Below are 22,536 nucleotides of genomic sequence, written 5' to 3'. Positions count from 1 at the left end.
TAAGGTTAGGTTTCATCCAAACCTAGAAAAAACTGTGGTCAACTTTGTTAGGGAAAACAAGGGAGAATTGTTTTTTGTGAGCACTTACAATTTCAATCAAAGGTACTATTTTAAATCAAACAAAATATAAGCACAAGAAAGAGAGTGGGAAATAATTCACAAAAAGACACCATTGTACTCAGGTTCGAACCCTATGCTCTAAGTTGAAATTAAAATTCTAACTGGTGGATGGGAAAGAAGATAACGTTTATTTCTTTGGATTAGCAATTGAAACATTCAATGTCATTACTGATACAAATTATCTCTGATTTTCTATGACATTCTCCAATAAAAAAATAGGTGGTGGCCATTATCTTTGACAATTTATATATAAATCTTAGGCCCACCCGAAAACATAGTCGAGAACATAAACCAGCACGAGAGAGAATGGGTACAGAAGGAATGCTATGAAACACGTCCAAAGTGGGAATTCTGAGCGGAAGCTGGCAAGAAGACCCATTACAGTGCAGACAATTATAACAAGAAGTACTTCAGTTGAGAAATCCCACGTCAAACCTCGTGCAAAAACAAGAGCTAGAAGTACAGATAACCCAAGGATATTATTCATGAACACCCCACCATAAATCTGCACCAAAAACTTCAAAAGTAAGATCATCTCGAAATAATTGTTCTAAGATTGTAATTCACATTGTTTTTTTTTTTTTTTTTTGATTGATAAGCTGGGGTTAAAGTAATTCACATTGTTGTAGATGTTTCTTTAAATATTATCAAAATTTTCTTCATTGGAAGTTAGTACACCTTAAAATTAACAAATTTTATAGGCAAATTTACCAAAACATGCACAACTTTTCGATTATTTACCAAAACGGTACATTGTAGCAATTAATTCTGAAAACGGTAAATTTACTATTTTCGGAATTAATTTTTTTACCAAATCGGTAAAAACAGTAAAAAAAAAAAAATTCAATTTCCGAAAATACCTTTTTGAATTTTAACTGAAATTACGATTCAACCTCTTGTCCTTTCATTATTCTGCTTTGGTGCCATGTGGCAAATCCTTGCGGGCCCACTTACTTGAATCCACTGGCCCAAGGGAGGCTGGAGTAGGATTGCAACTCAACTCCAGGAATATAGGATCTTCACATAAATGGTGAAACAGTACTCATAGAATGGCTAACCTTCAAGAGCATCAGCTACTGAGTTAAAGTTGTTAACTAGGTCCTTGTGAAGCTGTTCCCCAGCCCATATGGGATAAATAAGAATGTTCACTAGAATAGCTACAAACCCTCCCATGGCAGTTCTCACCGGGTTCTCCACTCGATAACCAGAGACTATAATCAAACAGAAGGTGAACAGTATGACCTTGAAACCGTACTCATATGGGACGAACGACGGCCACAGCTTCATGAATGACGTTAAGGTTCCTACGTATTTTTGCAATTTTTTTGGATTTTAAAGGTGAAGAAGATGAAGTTCAGCTTTTTCTCAAAAACTTTTTTGGATTTTATGTTGTTGTGAGGGTTATAAGTGTAAATCCACACTTAAAACAAAAAAGGGCATTTTCGGTACACAATTTAATGTTTTTACTGTTTTTACCGTTTTGGTAAATATTTTCCAAAAATTTTATTTCCGAAAACGGTAAATTTACCGTTTTCGGAATTAATTGCTACAGTGTACCGTTTTCGGAATTAATTTCGAAAACTCTACCGTTTTGGTAAATTATTCAATTTTATAAATAATCCATCCAACAAAATTAGACTCAAATGAGATCTTTATTTTTTTTAAATGAAGTTGGGCTTTGTTCCTTTACAAGTTCGTGGAAACAATCATTTGAATAGAGTCATGGATATGTTATTTCAAATGAGAAAATAGAAAGGAAAAATAAGTTCACTACAAAGGCCTGACTGAGATATGTAGGATCCATGAAAACAATATGGTGGATAGTCACTTTTCTCTTAGACAACTTATTCATTATAAGGCTTAACAAGGAATCAAATCTAAAGAAGAAACAAACCTCAGAGAATGTCAATGAAGTAGTTCTAGGCGTTTTATGACTTGCAGCGCTTATTGCTGACACTGCCCTTCTTGAGTTGGTAGCCAAAGGGACTACTATAAATGAGATGAAAAAAGAAGGAATTCTTGCAGCAGTTGAGAAATTTTGAACAGCATTTGTCAATGGCCCAGCAAGTAAAGATAAAATAGTTGTTCCCAACAATATTAGTAGTATGGATTTAAATCCATTCCATGAAAGACAATTGGAGATTCCTCCTTTTGGCTCCTTCTCATCAACCAACTGATCAGTTTCTTTCCAAGCATCCTGTTTATTCGCTTCAGAGGTGTCATATATTACTCAATAGTTAAAATTATATCCAAGGAAGCTATAATACAAGGGGGTAACTTACTAGGTAGCTGTCATCTTCTGAAATCGCTGAATCAATCAAATTTTCGAATCCAACAACAAATTCATTTTCATTTATAATTTGATCACCATTTGCATCTAGTTTTTCCATTAAGTGCGCTAAGATATCATCTCTATTCAAGTCCATGTTTCCAAATTCAATGCCTTGTATCAATTCCTTTAATTCAGAAGGTGATATACAATTATCCTTGTCAAGATTGAACTTCTCAAAGAGGCTGCATTTGAATGTGAGAATAATTGATTAATACAACACTGTTAAAAGTTGAAACCCCATAAAATATATAACAAGATGATTGAACGTACCTTTTAATTGTAGGTATATTAGGTCTCCCTTCTTTTGTGAGGAGGCTTCCTGATGCATTGCTTTTTGCATGGTTTAAAATTTTGAATATTAAAGGCATATTCGTTGCATCTTTTATCGCTATTCTCTCCTGTCAAAAAGAAAAAAATATTAAAAAGGGTGATTTATAAAAATATATACTGAAAATTGAAAAATTACCAAAAATGGCACTGTTCATTTTAATTTTGAAATCTATAATATATTTTTGGAATTAAAGTATTCTCTTTAAATTGGGAAAAAAATTCACTGGTTTATAAAACATAATTTTTTAATTAAACCAGGGAAAGTATTTACTGTTTAATAGAATAGAAGAAAAATTTACCATTCATGTGACAAGTTTACCATTTTGGTAAAAAAAATATTAATTCCAAAAATTATAATTTACTGTTTTTGGAACTAAATGAATAGTGTGCCATTTTGATAATCCTCTCTAAAAATTACAACCCTAATTCGCTGCAAGTACACCAACATCAATAAATGCTTAAGGATTTAGGGTACAAGATGAAGTTAATTACCTTACGTGAGTCTTCTAGGGAGCTTTTCGGAAAACAACCATGATTTTCAATTTTCTCATCCTTACTCTTAACAAGCCATCTCTCAAATCCATTGGTAAATTCAGCATTAGAAATTTTGTGGTCGTCATTAAGATCAAATTCTTCCAATATTTCTGTTATTGCATGTTCCTTATTTGAATGTAGCTTTTCAAACTTCATTTCCATGATCAACTTTTTTAATTCAGATGGAGTTAGATATTCATCCTCATCAACATCGATGTTCTCAAATAGCCTGTATTTGAAATTGTTCAAAAAGGATCAAATAAAAAATCAGGATGGAGTCCCTTTAACCCCAGCTTACAAATCGTAAAATAAAGGAAAACATTCAATAATGCAGGTAAAGGGAGAAATTAACCTTTTTATATTTGGTATATTAGGTGCGCCTTGTTCTGTGAGTAGTTTTCCTGATGCATGCCTTTCCACATGTTTTAAAAAATCTAGCATTAGATGCTCATGCTTCACATATTCTAGTCTTCTCTTTTGAATCCAAGGTTCAACGTCCTGCACAAGTACATTTAAAATTAAGTTACTTGTAGAAAAAATAAAGTTAAAAACCAACTCATCAAAGACATTTTTTTTAAAAGGGCGATTTACCAAAACATGCACTAAAAAGTAAAAATTGAACAATTACTAAAACAGCACTGCTCATTTTAATTTCTAAATCAGTAATTTATTGTTTTGAAATTAAAATATTTTTGTTAAGGATGAGAGAAAAATTCACTGTTTTATAAAATATAATTGTTTAGAACTGTTTTAGTAAAATTATAACAGGGAAAGTATTTAGTGTTTTATAGAATAGGAAAAAAGTTTCCTATTCATTTCAATAATTTACTGTTTTGAAAAAAAATTTGACTTTCAAAGATGGTAAATTACTGTTTTCGGAATTAAAATGAACAATGTGTCGTTTGGTATATATTTTTTTCAATCTTACTGTGAACACAACTAAAGTTAGCTTGTTCGGGATAAAATTTCTATGATTTTCTTAAAGGCATGGATGAGCATAATCGATGTTAAATTTCTTTTTCTTTTTTAATGTATTCTAAAAATTGGGTTGCACCGGATGCCAAAACCAATTGCGACCCCGAATTGCATTTTCCCAAAGAAAAACAAATTTAGATATAATCATTAGCCCTTCAAACAAGAAGTCTAAATCAATGTTTTTTCTTCCCAGTTGGTTATTTGAACAACCTCTTTTTTAATTTTGAGAAAAATCCCCATGTATTTCATCTTGTATTGCCACTTCTATGGTTTTCTAATCAGCCCAGTTTTGAGAATATTCTAGTTCCATATTTAGATAATATATTGGGATAATAACAAAATCAGAATGTATTTTTCTCTTATACTAAACTACCATGAGTTAAGTATTTAGTGTATGAAAGAACAGAAAAAATAAAATTTAGAATTGATTAACAAAGCAGAAATTGTTTACCTGATAGTGGAAGTAACCTAGCAGAAGTAGAATAGAAGTAATGAGAGAAGTCAAGATCACAATTCGTCCCCCAAAAGATAATTTAAAGATTCTGGGTAGTTGCATAATGATAAATGGGATCACTGATAGAATCATGATCCTTGCAGTATAGCTAGTTTCATCATCCGTTTTAATACCTTGACCTGTAACGAACATCTATATGTTATTAAAAACATAAAAAAATGTTCAAGTTTAATATAAGAAACTCAAGGTATCTAGAGTATGAAATTTTAATGACCATTGTGAGAACATTATATCATCATCCACTTGTAGGGCTTATGCATAACTTATGGTGCCTTTTATAGTTGATTCTTCGAAGAAAATTGTTTGAGGTTATTGTCGAACGCTCTAATTAATGCATTCTCATATTTTCATGGAATGTGTGTGGAAAGAGAACAAACCAGTTAAGCATGATCGATGTTTTCTAGACTGTGAATCGATCAAAGTTGAGCTCTCTGGTTCTTTAGAAGTTGACCCCTCTGAAAAATCGCACTTTCCGACAATGACACAAGTTCCCCATAGTATGGTCAAAAGAAAAATGGTGGATCCGGCCAACAAGCCGACTCCTGTCAAGACCTGTGCTTGTGCAATTTCTTTACGCATGGAAATTCCGGACACTGAACACAAAAAAAGTCATTTTCAATTAATTCTATGTACAATGTTTTGAAGCTTCATATTATTACCTTTGAATAATTAATCTCTGAGATACATTCGGAGAATTAATTATATTGCAACACCAACCTTTTATAACATAATAATTTATTTACTAATTAAATATATGACACACCAAATAAAGATATTGAGTAACCCAAAGAAAAGAGAAGACGTGAAACTAATTCAATAGTGTTCAATATTCAATTTCTTAAATCACTTTCTTGCTCTTAAAGCTTGAGGTGCTTTCCTATCAATTGAGTAGAAATCGGAATTGAAGAACTTTTTAGAACAATTTCCAAAATCAAATGTTTGAATCATGTTTAAGATTTGAATTTAAAATCAGGGCCGTAATTAAACAAGAAAAATGGAAAAAGGTAGAGATACCATTATGACAACCATTTTCTGTTCCGTTACACTTTAAACACGTGCTATAATGACGTTGACTTAAGCTGTATGACATTTAATTTTGAGAACTACTATTCCCACATCATGTTTTACTAATGCCACACCAATTCCTAAATCAAACGTATAAGAATTGCATACAGTTGGTGTGGCGTTAGTAAAAGACTGTGTGGCAATCGCAACTCTCTTAATTTTAATCTTCATAATTAAACTAAGCGAGGTGGGTCCTCTGGTACTCAAATTTTAATCATTGAAATATCACATTTGTTTTTAAGATTCATCTTTTGTCCAACATAGTTTAGACTTTTTGTATCTTGTTCTGTAGTTGAGTTTTAGTACGGAACAATCCCAGAAACTATGCTTGTCTGTCATCTAAAAGAGAGGGGTGCAAGTTGAACTGAGATAGGCCAGAAACTCAATCGAATTTCTAATGCATATAGTATAATTTTGGAGAACAAAAAATAAATATCTTACTTAACATGTTAAAATTGTAAAAAAATATTTTTTAAATATTCGAAATAAATAATTTTATTCGACTAATTCAAGTCTACTGGTGAGTTATTAACTTGATGAATAATCCCCCCTCCCCCCCAACCCCACCCAACAAGGAAAATCTTTTTTCCACCTATTTTTCATGCCCAATCAAACAGACCCTAATGTAAAGATTGAGAAAGAAACATACCGAACTATCATGGCTCCCGGAAGTGCACATAAGATATTGAACCCACAAGCCCCAAAGAAACCACCATGCCCTATGATCTTGAATAGGGAATCACTACCAGCTGAAACATACTTCTCCCCTAGAAATAATAGGTACTCATACACCAAAATTAGGAAAAGGTGGCCTACAAGGTTGTCTGTGCAAGGTAAGAAACCGTACATGTGGTAGCAGTCGTTGGTAGATTCCAATCCCTTAAGCATTAGAAAGGGAGATTGATGGACATGATCAACACCATTAGAAACCAGTTCTGAAGAATTTGATATAAGGTACCGGCTTTGACCCATTTCGACTAATAGGAGAAGAATAATGACACAAACTATAGATTTCACCATCTTTTGTAACCTGCTTTTGGTGCTAAGAGAGATCTTAGTTGGAAGAGGATTGATGTTGGGATGAGAAGACCTCGGATGGTCACTTAAATAGTGTTTATGTTGTAATGCGAGTTGGTTAATTATATATAATTTTAACATTTGAATAATATAGAGTCAAGGTCTTTTGTTAGAAAAAACGGGAGATGAGCTTGCATTTACACTCAAAACTTTCTATTATAACACACCGCATAAGTTCTTTGCCCACCTAACAACCATGTTGTTAAGCATATTGGATCGGATCATGACATTTTAATGCATATTTCCAGACCAACTTTTTATCATAACACCAAAGTAGTTCTCTCTTCCTCTAAAGATGATGACGAAATGGGGTGACATTGATTATTGTTAAATTGTTTTTATGGGATCGCAAGTTGGTTAAGTATATCTAGGTCTTGCTTGCTACTTTGCAAATAATTTACATTGCAAAATTTTTTGGGTGAATTTCTATTTCGTGAGCTATAAATGAGTTGTTTACGATTTTGGCTCATTGTTCATTATTTTAATTACTAAAACGTGAACAATCACGTTTTCGTTAAAAAAAATTTCAGAACGAAGTGACTATTCCACAGGTTTAAAATGAAATTATCACTTTAAACCTGCGAAATAGTCACTTTAAAGACCTCCGAATTCGTTATCGTTCATGTTTTGTTAATTAAAATGAACAATGAGCCGGAATTGTAAATTCGTCAAAAATTGATCACTTTTTTTGTAACTATCTCAAAAAATTTTACAATGATTTCGTGTAAAACATGAAGTGAAGATTTATTTTTATATAACTTATACGACCACACCTTGAATATATTTCTTGCCAAATATTCTTAATTTTGGTTTCTCTTAAGGTAGGGAAAAAATGTTGACAATGAAGCATTTTACTTCAAGTTTTAAGGAACATATCATTTTGTTAGGGATGTGTCTAAATTACTCGAAGAACAATAATGATTTTATTGAAATTGTTGTGTGTGAGAGAGAGAGAACAATAATGATTATTGTCAAAGTCAAAAACCATTGCAAATGGTTTCTGATTCTTTTTGTGTGAAAAATCGTTTAATAAATTTCTTATGAGTTTCAGTGGTCCAAGAATTATTTTTTTCAATGCAAATAATTTGTATTATAATATCAAATTTCTATAAACATTTATATTAATAAAGAAGTATTTTGTATTTGCAATTATTTGCAGGAGTGATTGTTTTTGACATGAGGTGTTGATGACATAAGCAATAATAGAAGAATTTTTCTCTCTGCTGTTAATAGTAATTAAAAAAATGAAATTTCCTAATAAGATCACCTTGTGTCATTTAAAAACATGATCCAATACAATAGCGTTGTAGAGGATGAAATACTATGAATTTTAACACAAAAAATAATAATTAAAAACGTTATTTTTCACCATTGTATTTTAATTTTAAATTTTGGTGCTCGGTAGCCGTCGATTTTCAACACCGTTGATCAAGCACGAAAAACATAATTTAGCCATCCATTGTCAAAATCTTAGTTCAAGCTCCAATTTTATTTTATTTTTTTGATTTTATTCTTTTGAATAAGAGTTTTTTCATGAAATCTAGAAGTCTGTGGTATTAGATTGCCAAAGTTATAATCCACATGGGCCCAAAGTCCTTATTTATAATTTGAAATTTAAAAATATAAAATACTGGGCAAAGGACTTGCAGCCATGTAAGAGAATTTTTCTCTCAATGCTTAGGTCATTTGTGCCACATGTCAAGTTGCTATTGTGCTGTGAGCAAACAATCACTCCATTTTCAGTGTATCAATGAACATAACTTAGCAAGTACTGAATTCTTTTCATTACCTCATTCATTTTACATCAGTGATGATGTAATCGACTGAGCTCAGATTGCCAAAACATGTGAGAGGATTGCAAGTTTTATAAGAGTATAGAATATAATTTTATTGTTATATAAAAACTTAATGGGTGAGTACACACATAGTCAAGATCCACGTGCGAAAATAAGGGAATTTTTATTCTCACACATTTTTTTATTAGAGTCGTGGTAACGAGTGATGCACAGGAAAAAGATGTACGGTTCTGTGCCCTTGCCACGTACCCAACCATGTACCAAGACCACGTGCATTCATCATTATTCTTTTTATTACCTCTCATTCATTTTACATCAGTGATGACGTAATCGACTGAGCTCAGATTGTCAAAACATGTGAGAGGATTGCAAGTTGTATAAGAGTATAGAATATAATTTTAACACGCAAATACATGCATATTTAAGGTTTATGACAATAGTTATTTTAGAACATTTCAAGTCAACGCCAACCTGGCTTGGGTCAATTTAACTCAAATTGGTTTTGATGTAACTTAGTATAAAAACTCGGTAGGTTGAATTCACTAATTCAGATTCGGAAATTCAGTGTAGCGCATAGTGTTGTATTGAATATTTTATTATCTAGTAAATACCAAATAAATAAGTTTTTCAATTTTAAAATATGTATCTTTATTTATTAATAGCTTTGTTAGTATATATATTCTATTAACTCCCGAGTCAACTAGTGAAATGAACTCTGGAATCGTGATCTTGGGCTGGAAATGACATCTCTAACCACACTACCGATAATAAAATAAAATTAAAAAAAAAGGAAAAAAGAGAGGAAGAAACACCAAGTAAGGATTGGTGATGTTCATCTGTTGAATTTGAGAATTTTTTAGTAGGGCTGGCTTGATCCATCTAGGGAAGGTTGTGGAATTAATTGGTGTGCCTAAGTAGCCTTTTTCATTTATTTATCGATTGTTTGGGTAATTGAATATTCAAAGACCAAGGGTCATGACCCACAAAATAGGGTCCTTTCTATTCTCTACTTTTGTAACACTAATGCTGGAGTGATACAAACGGGGACATAGGGTGACACAAATGACGTGGTGGCGCGCATATAACCGTAGATGATTTTTACTCGTATATTGTGGAAAATCATCAATGGTTATGTGCGTGCCACCACGTCATTGTGTCACTCCTGCATCCCCCTTTATGTCATCCTAGCACTCCTTTTGTAATTATAAAATAAAATTGAATAAGATGATTAAATGGCCAAAATAAGTTAATTCGCAAGTCATCTTATCTTATTAAGATGAAAATTTTGATCAAGCTGTTTATTTGAACTTACTGTGTTTACATAAATTTAAAAGCATCCATTAATATGGAAGGATATCATGGCATAAATCATGATTTATAAAATCTGTGAGCTGGGTCATTTTCGAAACCATCTCAGGGTCCGGACCCAACCAATCAGCTAGATCAGATGGTTCACATTAGTGGCTTTCACTCCCTCTAGTTTTGTAAACCTTATGTTTTAGGGTTTCCATAATGGATTCTGGTAACCTAAGAGGCTCTAAAAATGTGAGAGATTTTTCTTCACTCACAGATGCATTTAAGACTGTCCACCTGTTAAGGAAGAAAAAGATTAGGCGTTCCTTGGTTTGTTCAAGCCAATTAGGATATCATGACAAGTTCCAACAGTTCAGATTAATCGATTAAGTAAGTGATTTACGTTTTGTGTTCGTATGCAGATTGTAGATGTAAAAATGAACAAATAATAATAAACTTTGGTGAGCAAAGTTCAATCCACAGGGACAACGATTGATTCGAAAATTCTATCGACTTAAAACTAATGCAGATTTTAATAACCAAATTAAAAACAAAGTATAGAGAAATTACAGTTAAGAAGGAGAATGAAATTAAAGTAAGAATTGAAATGCAATATAAAGATTAGAGGGATCAAATCCACCCTTGCAAGCTATCTTAAAATTTGAACAATTATATTTCTATCTCAATCCATGCAACAAAGCTCTCGTTCATGGATTGGAATGTAAATCGGTTAATTTTTTAGGTAAATCAAAAATACATGTGAATCCTTAACCAAGATGAGATTATCAGATTTATGTCTCATGTTTATCACTAAGCATAATTAAGCTTGATTTTATCTAAGCATGAATCATTAAAGTTAGAATCCTAGATATAAATTGGATAATCACAATCTTAAGAGTCTTTAAAAAAATACATTAAAACAAAGGCAATAGAATTGATTCGATAACATTAAGATAAACTTGCTCCGGCTTCATTGACCTCTCTATGGAGAGTCTAGCCAATCATAGCGAGGAACAAATAGCAATAAGATAAATAGATCAAAGTGGAGAAGACAATGGAGATTTCTTATTGCTCTTTGATTCCAAAAATCAGCTTGAAGTTCTTTGATTACACAGCTTTGAAAATAAGCAAAGAACTATACTAAGGTTACAAGAAGAAATAAAGAAGAAAGAGGAAGAGAGGGTTCTTTTAGTTCTCACTCAACAATGACTCTCTCTTACAAAACAAAAAATTAACAGAGTATAATTAGGAAGAAGAAAGAATGATCATTTTCTTTAAGACAACCCTTCTATTTATAGAATTTCTTTTGAGTTTCGAGTCAAATTTACTCTAGTTGATGCAAGACAGATCCATCATTACAATGGCCAAAAAACCTAGAAGCTTCATCACAAATCTCGAGGCTCATCTCCTCAAGATCACCGCAGCGCACCACAAGGTCACCGTTGCGCTGTGACGTGGTGGATTTTGGCTCCAAATTTTGGGTGGATGATCCACATTGGCTCCCTCATAGTAGTGCAAAATTCGTTTCATTTTATTTGTCTCCGAATTTAGTTCTTTTACCTACAATCAATGGAAATTCTTTTAGCTCTCAATAATTTGGCATTTATATGATTTGTTTTTGTTTGAGGAAAATAGCAATCAAGTGTAGGTGATCTTTATGTAATTATGGTCCCAAAAATTGACTTTATGGGACCTGATCATTTTCATTAAGTAGTAATTAATAGAAGTAAAAAATCAGGCATAGTCAATTTTTCCTTTTAGGATTAAGTAGTAATTAATAATTATTTCCATGCTTAATTCGTTTTGATTATTTTTAGTAATTTTCCTAGGATAAATCTCTTTTCTATAAATAGTATTGTAACTAGGGGTGCAACTTGGTCCAGTTCAAACCGAGAACCGAACCAAACCAATGGCTTTGGGGTGGTTTGGTTTGGTTTGGAACAAGTTGCGGTTCGGTTCCAGGTTACAAAAAGGGAGAACCGATCAATTTGGTTAGGTTCTTGGATCAAGCTTGTATAGAACCGAACCAAACCGAGAACCGAACCCTTATGCAATAAATAAATACATATGTATATAATAATTATTATGAATTATTTTAAGCGTTATTACATAGATTAGTGATCTTTTATGGATAAACTAATGATTTTTTATGGATAGATTTGTGATTTATTATATGAAATTTTATGTTTATTTTTTCATTAAAAAATATTACTTATAATTTATAAAATATTTGCAATCCGTGAAACCGAACCGAACCAAACCGACTTTAATTTGGTTTGGGTTGGTTTGGTTCCAATGGAATTTGTTTCAGTTCGGTTCTGGTTCTTATTTAGTGGAACCGACCTATGTTGGTTTGGTTCCAATTTGACCTCAAACCGAACCGAACCGAACCAAGTTGCACTCCTAATTGTAACTGCAATACAAAAGCATCTTTGAGTAAATAAAATTTATTTCAAATTTTTTTAATTTTCTGGTGCATTCCAATTTTTTCCCTAGATATTGACATTGATCATATCCTTTCTTTGATTCACGTTGCATCACTTCTGAAGTGTAATTTTCATAGCATTAAACATTCAAAAAGCAAAATTAATACTCTAATTTTAGATGGAACGGAATAAGAGTGATGGAAAGGAGTCTGATATTCATGATGGAAACGAATTTTGGTTGGCTCTGAAACACTTCAAATAATTAAATGGATTAATCTTTGTGAATTTTGTTTTTAGATGGGAGATTGTCACCCGTTATGGATAGTTTGATTCCTTCTCTGCCTTTTTACAAACAAAATAATGCAGTAATACACTCATGCACTGTATTCCTCTGCTTGTTTACAAACACTCAATAATATTTTCTTCATAGATTTTCACAACTTCAATCGCTTGTGTGAACTATGCTTCCCTTCTATTTGTTCGACTACCATTCAAATTTCCAATTCTTCATTCATTCCATCTTATTTAACATGAAGAAAAAGGAAGAAACCCTCATCCATAGAGGGAAATAATGCTGAATATGTTTTGTGAGGATTGAATCAAGGACTCGTGACAAATAAAACAATCAAGTATAAGGCCAACGAGCGAGTCAAGCTGGGAACGGGCTGAGACAGTATTACGATTCAAAGACCAAGTCCGAAACTACTGAACTTCTCACGGAGTAACTCTCACTGAGGACATTGAGAATTTTACAATAACCATAAAAAAAAAAAAGAAATTCCACATTTACTAAAGATCAAGGGGTGCAGAAACAATTGTAAGCTCTAGACCGGAGGATATATTTTGTGTGATGTAGTGTTGCTGTCGTGGTCTTGTTCTGCTCCTTGGGGACTGAAGTCCGTCGAACAACTATCCACAATATAGCTAATCACATCCAAATTCAGAACATGTGAGATTTGCCAATTGAGTACGGGTTCACATGAGGCACTATTACTTCCAATGGAAGTGCTTTTTCTATAGGTTCACTTCTACAAGAATTGGGATTGCGAAATCAGTTGTTTGGTAACAGTGTTCAAGGAGGTGCCTTTTTTAATCATGGGCATATGCCACATGGTGAAAACAACTTCTGAGGATATTTTAGAAATTGTATAAATTTTTTGAACATTTTGATCATTAACTCCAAACTCCAAAAACAATCTAGGGGTGTTTTGGTTCCAGATATAGAATCATTTTCATCGAAAAATGTAATCTAGGTTCTGCCAGATTAGAAGTGAGTGGATCCTAGGGATTATAGAGAAAGATCTAATAAGAGATAAAACATAAGAAAATTGTCCGACATGGTTTGGGCATGTGCAAGAACACCACTAGAAACTAACAACACAATAATGGAGATTATAGATGACCTTCTGAACACATACACTGCATGTTAGTGATTCTAAATAATCTCGAATAAAACAGAGAAAGCTGGAATGCGAAATTCAAACAAAGAAGAGGAGAGAAAGAAAATTGAATTTGCCAAAGAAATTGTCTAAGAGAATCTTTATTCAATAAATTACCAACCCAACCAATGCAGGTTGTGATGGATGTAATCAATTAAATGAAGCAACATGATAATATAATCCAAAAGAATATGTTTTAAAGTCGAGGCATGACAGTATCTTTATTAACATATTTACGATGCCAGAAATTAGGCTTCCGCTCGACAAAATCTGGTGGTCGCTGGTACACAACTGATGCAACCCGAATCAAGATCCCAGCAGTTAAACCCCATATCACAAATTTCTTACTCTCTGTTTTGTAATCAAAGTAATGAAACAAATACTTATGACCCATCCATTCATTCTCTTCTGATCTCCGATTTTCATCCTGAATCCATCATAATCAAGTCAAATACCAGAAAAAGAAAGCTTTCACAAGAAAAATTCAAGCAAAAGAGAGAAACTAAAGTGAAATAGAGTAGGACCTTAAGAAACATTTCCAAGGGAGCATCAAATATTTCTTCAACCTCTGCAGCGTTTGGGACTGGTTTAAACGATTGTTTATTGGAAAGTATGCCAATTACAGGAACTACTCTCACAAGGAACTACAATGAAAACAAACCCAATTTCTCATCCAGAAAAAAGAAAAAATATCCATGTAGCACTGCTTTGTAAATGTGCAAATCACATTCAAGGGCTAATAAATAACTTGAACAGATCAAAAGAAATAAAATTGGAGACGAGAACTTCCCTAACATACTAAGATTTCTCGTCAATTAACAGAGTTAAACTAAACTCCCTCACTAGCAAAAAGATCTATTTTTTCAATCTAGATTTCGTGCCAATCAGAGTGCCCAAATATGACCAAGAATTTTTTTCCCAATTTACCCATTTTTCGACCTTCCTTCTGTTTCAGATTCGATGTCCCATTCATCCACCTCTTCAGAACAAACCATCCTTGTAAGATTACTCTTTGTGCTAATACAAACTTACTATAACAATTCACCTCTCCAACCAATTACTGTCTTCCATTCTCTTAATTACTGAATGTTGCTCTCATTATAGGTTGGATAGAACAATTTGTTACAATGTGGGATTTTCAACATCAGTTTTTCTCAACAATTGGTAATTGAGAGCTCATCATGATAGTGATAGTGCCCAAAACCAAATCCTAATTGGATGTACAAAGTTTCTCCCTTTGAGCCCATTTCACTTAAAAAAATAACTTATTTTTACTTTTAAAAGTTGATGAGCTAAAAGGTTTGTTTAAATTACTTCTAAAACTATTTTTCAAAGGTAAAAAATCTTAACCTTTTAAAAAGTACAATAAACTATTTTTTTTTCCCTAAAAGGTCCTTTCTTCCATGGTTACTTTGTTTCAGTATCAGCTTCAAGACCAATTATTACATTAGAAATAAGAAAACTTCCTTCCAATAAAATGCTCCCTAATTATCGGAATCCAACGAAGTGGCTAAAAACATGAATCAAAATTCAAAAAATTCTCTAAAATACCTTAGAAACGAAGGGTTCGAAAACTGTGACAACATTGACAAGCGAAGGGTCTAACCCAATCTCCTCCTTAGCTTCCCTCATCGCTGTCTCGATATCATTAGTGTCTCCCTCCTCTGCATTTCCTCCAGGAAGTGAAACCTCACCTGCAACCATGAAATCGACTTCATTTATCAAAATTCAACCAAAAAAAAAAAGAAAAAAAAAACCCAAATTAAGTTTTTTTTTTCGATCTATCAAATAATCGAATTATCCTCAACAACCTGAATGGGTAGAGAGTCTTGAAGATCGTTTAGTGAGGATGACACGTAGAACCCCATCATCATCTTCAAAGAGGCAAATGAGAACTGCAGCTTTCTTAAGTTTGAATCTTTCTGGGAGAGCAATTAGGGTTGCAGATTCTGCAAAATCCACTTGAGAAACAACTTTTCCCTCGCTTGCTTCTCTTCTCTGTTCTTCGATCTCGTCGTTGTTGTTGTCAATTATAGGAGGAGGTTTGTAAAGATGTAGTTGTTGAACTAAGTTTCTAAGTCTTTGGGATCCACCATTGAAGATCGAATTCGAATTCATGAGGTTGGAGTCGGAATTGGGGTTGCCGCCATGAATAATTTCTCTGCTTCCCCTTTTTCAAGAACAAGGATCGGGTAGGGCATCTAATGGATCCAATTTTATCCGAAATCCGATCCAAATTCGAATGTGCAGCTTGGTTCCTTGGAATATATGGAATAAAAAATTGTGGGGGATAAGGATTAATGTTCCTTTACAAGAGTTGGATCCAGTTAAAATATGGATCCATCCCCGTATGCCCATATATTAGAATGATATATTGTTTTGAAAATTATATTATTACGTTTTTTAAAAGGAACAGACTATTTGATTTTTAAAATATGGATCTATCCACGTTATGTCATTTGAGTCCCTGTTATGTCAAAAATACGAATTTACACATAAATTCGATCAACGGGCGAAACCTGACATTTTCATCGATTACCCTTATGATAAAAAATGTTATCATGTATTTGATTTTGAAACTAATAAAATGTACACATCTCACGATGTTATTTTCCATGAAATCTCATTTCCATATCAAAATATTTCTTTGCCCTTAGTCAACTATAAAATCTATATCATGCCTCTACATGATGAACATTCTTTTCATTTTATTGGGGATCAACCTACATAATCAACAACATTAGATCCAACACCACATAACATCTCCATTGGTGCCACATCATTGCCACATATGGACATACCTTCTAATAGTACCGAGTCAACTCAGGTTATGCCCATGGACTCTATTCCCAATGGTGCTAACCTTGTTGACCCAATACTAGATGCCTCCATAAATCTAATTGTGTTACCTTCCAATGATAATCCTCCTATATCTCATCCTACTCATTTAAAAGAATTTATTTGCTCTTCGGTTTCTACTAGTACAAAAGTTCCCATCTCCGATTAGTTATACTTTACTGAACTTTCCATGCCCCATAAAGTGAACCTCACTAAAATTCTAACTCACAATGAACCGTTATCTTTCACCCAAGTTATTAAATTTTTAGTTTGAGGTGATGCCATAACAAAAGAAATCAACACTCTTGAGGTCAATAACACATGAACCCTCACTTTGTTGTCCTATGGAAAACATCTTATTGGTTGCAAATGAATTTATAAAATAAAATACCGCTTCGACGGTTCAATCGAACAATACAAGCTCGTTTAGTGGGTAAAGATTTCAATCAAGTTGAGGGCATTGCTATCATTATACCTTTGCCCTGGTTGCCAAGCTTGTCACTATTCGAGTTCTCCTCTCTATTGCCATGGTTAAGGCATGGGCCTTACACCAATTAGATGTTAATAACCAATAGATGTTAATAATGTTTTTTTTACAAGACTCTCTTGATAAAGAAGTTTACATGAAATTTCCCCCTGGCTTCTCTTGTAAGGGGGAGACTCAAGTCTATAAACTTAACAAATCATTATACGACCGAAAACAGACCTCACAACAATGGTTTTCCAAATTGTCAACCACCTTAATCTAACAAGATTTCAAACAATCTATCTCGTACTATAGCTTATTTACTCAAATCGAGGGGTCCATCTCATTATTGCTTTTGTTTATGTTGTTGACATCATCATCATAGGAAACAACGATGGAGCTATCAAATCACTCATAAATTTTTTCAAAATAACGTTTTCCATCAAAGACCTTGGCAAATTAAAATATTTCCTCGGTATTGAAGTTTCACATTCTCCTAAAGGCATATTTCTCTACCAACGAAACTATATTCTAGATATATTACACAATGTTAGTATGTCCGCTACACATCCTTCCTTTCTTCCTACGGAACAACAACTACAATTAACACCCATATCTGGGGATCCTCTCTCCGACCCAACACCTATCTCTTATACCTCACTATTACATGGCTAGACATCTAGTATACCGTAAATACTCTTAGTACCTATTTTTGCATTCTCCGACAACCAAGCCACCATCCATATCGCAAAGAACCTGATTTTTCATGAACGAACTAAGCACATCGAAATTGACTGTCACTTTGTTCTAGAGAAGATCATCGTGAACATCATTCAACCTCGTTTCATTAGCTTTCATGATCAACTTGCAGATTTATTACAAAGCCACTTGATACAGAGGCCTTTCAATGACTCACTAACAAGTTAGGTGTGGTCGATATCACCAACCTCACTACAACTTGAGGGGGAGTATCAGGACTTGTATCTCCTAGATACGTTGAAATTTGAAGATATGTTGAGATTCTCCTACAAATCCTCAATTACACGTTGAGGACTCTAAATATGTTGAGATTAGAAGATATATTGACATTCTCCTACAAATCCTCCACTCGCCTACAAATTCTCAATTGCGTTGAAGACCCCAACAAATCCTCCTTTAGTTGAAGAAACATACTTACTAATTATTCTTTCTTTATTGTAAACCCTTATTTTTAGTTAAAAATCTAGGATTAATTATTTAATATTCTTATCTAACGCATCTAGAAGATTTATTCAAATCTTGTTAAATCTGTAATCTATATATACAATACACGATTCATCTATCTTCCACAAGAGAAGATAAACAAAACATGTATATTCCAATTTTACAATTTCCCTATAATGTTGTGCATATAATTTCAATAAAGCGTCTCTTTCTTAGTACATCAACCATCAGTTTAATCAAATCAGTATTATTTAGTATTTTGGATTGACTGCCTTAGATGAAATAATTTCTCAATTTGAGTTTACTACTCTTACATTTATCAGTACTAAGCAGAGCTCCCATAGTGAATAGTGGTAGTATGTCGACCTTGTTCATCTGCAAGAAAAACTTGGTCTCAAATGAGCAGAGGTTATGTAAGTGGCCCTCGTAGATGTGTTGCCCTGGGTTTTAGTTTCATTTACATATTCACAATAATTTCTTGCTCCCAATTTCTGCATAACAAAAAAATTCTATGGCCTCATTTCACCCTTTTGTTTCACATAGTTTTCTAGTTCTGCATAATTTTCCCATGCATTTCCTACTCTAGAAATTATGGTCGCAACTTTATTTGTGAAACTTTCGTCGAAAAACTTAGTGGAAACTTGTAATCACAAACAAACAAGCAAAAGAAACAGACTACAAATTAATATTCGAAAACATAAAAAGTACAGTTGTACCCAAGTTCCAACCCGATTGTTCTAAGTAGAACTCTAATTGGTGGTCAGGACAATAGATAACATTTATTTTCTTCGCTACGAGCCATTGCAAATGTTCAAAGTGATCACCAATGGGATAAAATGTCTTGCATTAGCTATAACCTCCTCCAGTTTCTGATTCTACTAATCTTACGACCACATGAAAACATAGTCGAGAACATAAACCAACATGAGAGACAATGGGTACAGTAGGAACGCTATGTAACATGTCCAAAGTGGGAAGTCTGAGCGGTAGCTGGCAAGAAGACCCATTACGATGCAAACAATGAGGACAACAAGTACTTCAGCTGAGAAATCCCATGTCAAATCTCGTGCATAAACAATTGCTAAAAGGACAGACAACCCAAGGACATTATTCATGAATACCCCACCATAAATCTGCACCAAGAACTTGGAGAGGTTAGCGAGATAATTTCAAAAATGATTGTTCTAAGATTTTGCAGTTCACATGGTTGTATTAGTACTAGTTTTGAAAGTGTTTTCTTCGTATGCTCAAAACAGAACTATTTTGTTTACTGTAAATGAGTAGGCCTAAAAGTTAAATCTTTTTATAAGTAATCCATCTAACATAAAATTGAACCCAAATGTGGTTTTTATTTTTATTTCTTTTTTTAGAGTATGCAATGCCAGTTGGAATGTGAAAATTTGGTGAAGTTTCACCAGCAAAAAATAAAGGAAAAAGATGAAGGGCCATTTCGAACATTCATGTCTAGATGGTGAAAACAGCCTATGTTCAATGGCTAGAGATATTTTGTATCACATACAATTTGACTCTAGAATTAACCATTTAAAAATGATTTTATGGTTTGTGCCTCTATAAGTTCATCATGTGAAAATCATTCAAATTGGGTCACGGATGTTTTATTCTAAATGAGTAACAGGATGGAAAATCAAGTTGAAGTTAGAAGACGCTAACACATCATCCATGGATGTAGTAAATTTTATTAGCCAAAAATTTAACAGTTATCTATCTAGTATAATATATAACTGAGTTTGAATGTGTCCTATTGACTAAATATGCCTGAGATATGTAGGACTCGTGAAAGAAATATGGTGGACAGTTGTATTTCTCTTAAAATGTATATTAATGAATAAAATCTGGAGAGACAAACCTCAGAGAATGCCAAAGATGTAGTTCTAGGTTTCTTTTGCCTTGCAGCAATAATTGCTGAGACAGCCTCTCTCGAGTTTGTTGCTAAAGGGACTACTATAAATGAGACGAAGAAAGATGGCTGACTTGCTGCATTGGAGAAATTTTGAACAGCATCGATAAGAGGTTCTGCAAGTAATGATAAAATAGTAGTTCCCAACAACATTAATAATATTGATTTAAACCAAGGCCATGAAAGATAAACGGCTATTCCTCCTTTTGGCTCTTTCTCATCTACCAACTTATCAGTTTCTTTCCAAGCCTCCTGTGTGTTCAGATTAGAGGTGTTATAACACAATAGTAATTTAGGAATCCAAGGAAGCCATAAGATAAGGTTACTTACTTGGTAGCTATCATCATCTTCTGACATTGCTGAATTAAGCATCTGTGCAAAACCATTGACAAATTCATCCTCATTAATTATTTGATCTCCATTTGTATCTAGCCTTTCCAGTAATTTTGCTACAACTTCATCCTTATTCAAGTCTTTTCCAAATTTGATACCTTGTACTAATTCCTTTAATTCAGAAAGTGATATACAATTATCCCCGTCAAGATCAAATTTCTCAAATAGCCTGCATTCGAATGTGAGAATAATTGATCAAAGACAAGACTATTAAATGTCGAAACCGCATAAAATAAATATGTAACAAGATTTAACCTTTTTATAATAGGTATATTAGGTGTTCCATCTTTTGTGAGGAGGCTTTCAGATGCATTGCTTTGCACATGTTCTATAATATCTAACACTACAGGCTTATTTATTGCATCTTCTGCCATTCTCTCCTGCATAAAGTAAAAAAAAAAAAAAAAAAGGATAAGAAATAAAAATCACAACCCTAATTTCTGCAAAACATTAACATCAAAATGAGGATGCTTGGGGAGTAATGGAAGCCATAAGATGAGGTTACTTACCTGATGTGAGTTGTCTAAAGACCTTTTTGGATAAGAACCACGATTGCTAGTTGCATGCTTATTCTTAGCAAGCCACTTCACAAATCCATCGACAAATTCATCCTTCGAGATTTTGTGGTCATGATCTAGATCAAATTCTTTCAATACTTCTGTTATTTCACAATCCTTATATGAAAGCATCTTTTCAGACTTGACTCCTATGATCATTTTTCTCAATTCCGGAATAGTTATACTATCATCCCTGTAAAGATCGATACCCTCAAATAATCTGTAATTGAAATTGAGCAAGAACGATCAAATAAGAAAACCTCGAAAATTAGATAATGGATTTAAAATGAAAAATTAACCTTTTTATAATTGTTAGATCAGGTGTGCCTTGATCTGTAAGGAGTTTTCCTGATAAATGCCTTCGCACATGACTTAAAAAATCTACCATCAGAAGCTCGTGCTTCACACATTCTAGTCTTCTCTTTTGAATCCAAGGTTCAAAGACCTGTATAAATATAAATAAATAAAATTACTAACACAAAAGATAAAAAACATCTAACTACATTTTTGAAAATCAATTTACAGATGGCAAAATTTATCCCAAAATGTCAATATTTCAAAAGCATATATAGTTACTTAATTTTGGGAAAACATTGATCTCACTGCGGGAAAACACTTCCATTAATGGAATTGACCAATTGAACCATTTGAACCAACTCCCCATTTTATTTTTTTAGATAGAACAACATATATTTCCCATAAGAGTGAAATGTTTTCAAGTTTCAAAAGGGCATCCCTGGTCTAAAGCCAATGTCCCATGAGTGCTTGTACGTTAGCATTCGTTTATATATATGGATCTGGATCAACAACCATTTTGGCCAATGTTTTAGCCAACATGTTTTGTCCTATATAGGTTAGATGTTTCAGAATGGACTGATTTTTTGTGAGAATTATCTCTATGGTGAGGAGATAATCATCACATCAGCCCATTCAAAAATTTCTAATCCCAATTCCAAGTTGAAGAATCATGGAGCGTATTTTTTTGTAAACCACTTTTGATAGGGTTTGAAGTTTTGGAACAGATTGATGTTTTGTGAGAATGATCAGCTCATTCCGAAACTACTAATCCAAAATGTTAAATTTACCATTTTGAGAAATACTTTCTAAACACACTGATCCAATAACAACCTCTCGATAATTTATATGGAAATCAACCAAATCAAAATAGATTATTTTGTCATTAAAGGCTAAATGGCTTACCTGGAAGAGGAAGAAACACACTAGGAGTAGAATAGAAATAATGAGAGATGCCAAGATTAC

At 33.2% G+C, this 22,536-nt stretch overlaps 3 protein-coding genes across 3 annotated transcripts; all 3 read right to left on the bottom strand.

The window, feature by feature from the left end:
* Positions 1-376: 376 nt before the first annotated feature.
* On the bottom strand, positions 377-6,842 carry LOC147390485 (sodium/calcium exchanger NCL2-like). Its single transcript, XM_086457909.1, has 9 exons — positions 6,523-6,842; positions 5,183-5,403; positions 4,743-4,924; positions 3,669-3,814; positions 3,275-3,545; positions 2,723-2,850; positions 2,403-2,634; positions 2,015-2,317; positions 377-625 (listed from the first exon to the last, which is right to left on the bottom strand). The coding sequence occupies exons 1-9, from the start codon at positions 6,840-6,842 to the stop codon at positions 377-379; spliced, it is 2,052 nt and encodes a 683-aa protein (XP_086314035.1).
* Positions 6,843-13,986: 7,144 nt separating this feature from the next.
* LOC147390484 (nudix hydrolase 15, mitochondrial-like) lies at positions 13,987-16,204 on the bottom strand. Its single transcript, XM_086417237.1, has 4 exons — positions 15,713-16,204; positions 15,453-15,595; positions 14,426-14,545; positions 13,987-14,328 (listed from the first exon to the last, which is right to left on the bottom strand). Exons 1-4 carry the CDS (start codon positions 16,017-16,019, stop codon positions 14,098-14,100), a joined length of 801 nt encoding a protein of 266 aa, XP_086273363.1. The 5' UTR covers positions 16,020-16,204; the 3' UTR covers positions 13,987-14,097.
* Positions 16,205-19,292: 3,088 nt separating this feature from the next.
* LOC147390483 (sodium/calcium exchanger NCL1-like) lies at positions 19,293-21,686 on the bottom strand. The gene is made up of 6 exons (XM_086457907.1): positions 21,604-21,686; positions 21,229-21,496; positions 20,975-21,099; positions 20,657-20,888; positions 20,276-20,578; positions 19,293-19,541 (listed from the first exon to the last, which is right to left on the bottom strand). Exons 1-6 carry the CDS (start codon positions 21,684-21,686, stop codon positions 19,293-19,295), a joined length of 1,260 nt encoding a protein of 419 aa, XP_086314033.1.
* Positions 21,687-22,536: the final 850 nt, after the last annotated feature.

This window comes from Akebia trifoliata, chromosome 11 (assembly GCF_017979445.1).
Source record: "Akebia trifoliata isolate Shusen 1 chromosome 11, ASM1797944v1, whole genome shotgun sequence".
Classification (NCBI taxonomy): domain Eukaryota; kingdom Viridiplantae; phylum Streptophyta; class Magnoliopsida; order Ranunculales; family Lardizabalaceae; genus Akebia; species Akebia trifoliata.
The sequence above is the reverse complement of the archived record's forward strand: the minus strand, read 5'-3'. Positions and strand labels throughout refer to the sequence as shown.

Bases quoted from the DNA above. Each gene is read 5' to 3' on its own strand.
- LOC147390485 (XM_086457909.1), bottom strand. From the start codon at position 6,842: ATGGGTCAAAGCCGGTACCTTATATCAAATTCTTCAGAACTGGTTTCT. The intron at 4,925-5,182 runs GTTTGTTCTCTT...TGTTCGTTACAG, and splicing joins ACATCGATCATGCTTAACTG to GTCAAGGTATTAAAACGGAT. The intron at 3,815-4,742 runs GTAAACAATTTC...GTACTTGTGCAG, and splicing joins TAGGTTACTTCCACTATCAG to GACGTTGAACCTTGGATTCA.
- LOC147390484 (XM_086417237.1), bottom strand. From the start codon at position 16,019: ATGAATTCGAATTCGATCTTCAATGGTGGATCCCAAAGACTTAGAAAC. The intron at 15,596-15,712 runs GTTGTTGAGGAT...TCATGGTTGCAG, and splicing joins AAGACTCTCTACCCATTCAG to GTGAGGTTTCACTTCCTGGA. The intron at 14,546-15,452 runs GTATTTTAGAGA...TTTTCATTGTAG, and splicing joins TCGAACCCTTCGTTTCTAAG to TTCCTTGTGAGAGTAGTTCC.
- LOC147390483 (XM_086457907.1), bottom strand. From the start codon at position 21,686: ATGTGTGAAGCACGAGCTTCTGATGGTAGATTTTTTAAGTCATGTGCG. The intron at 20,889-20,974 runs GTTAAATCTTGT...ATTCGAATGCAG, and splicing joins AATATACCTATTATAAAAAG to GCTATTTGAGAAATTTGATC. The intron at 20,579-20,656 runs GTAAGTAACCTT...CTGAACACACAG, and splicing joins AAGATGATGATAGCTACCAA to GAGGCTTGGAAAGAAACTGA.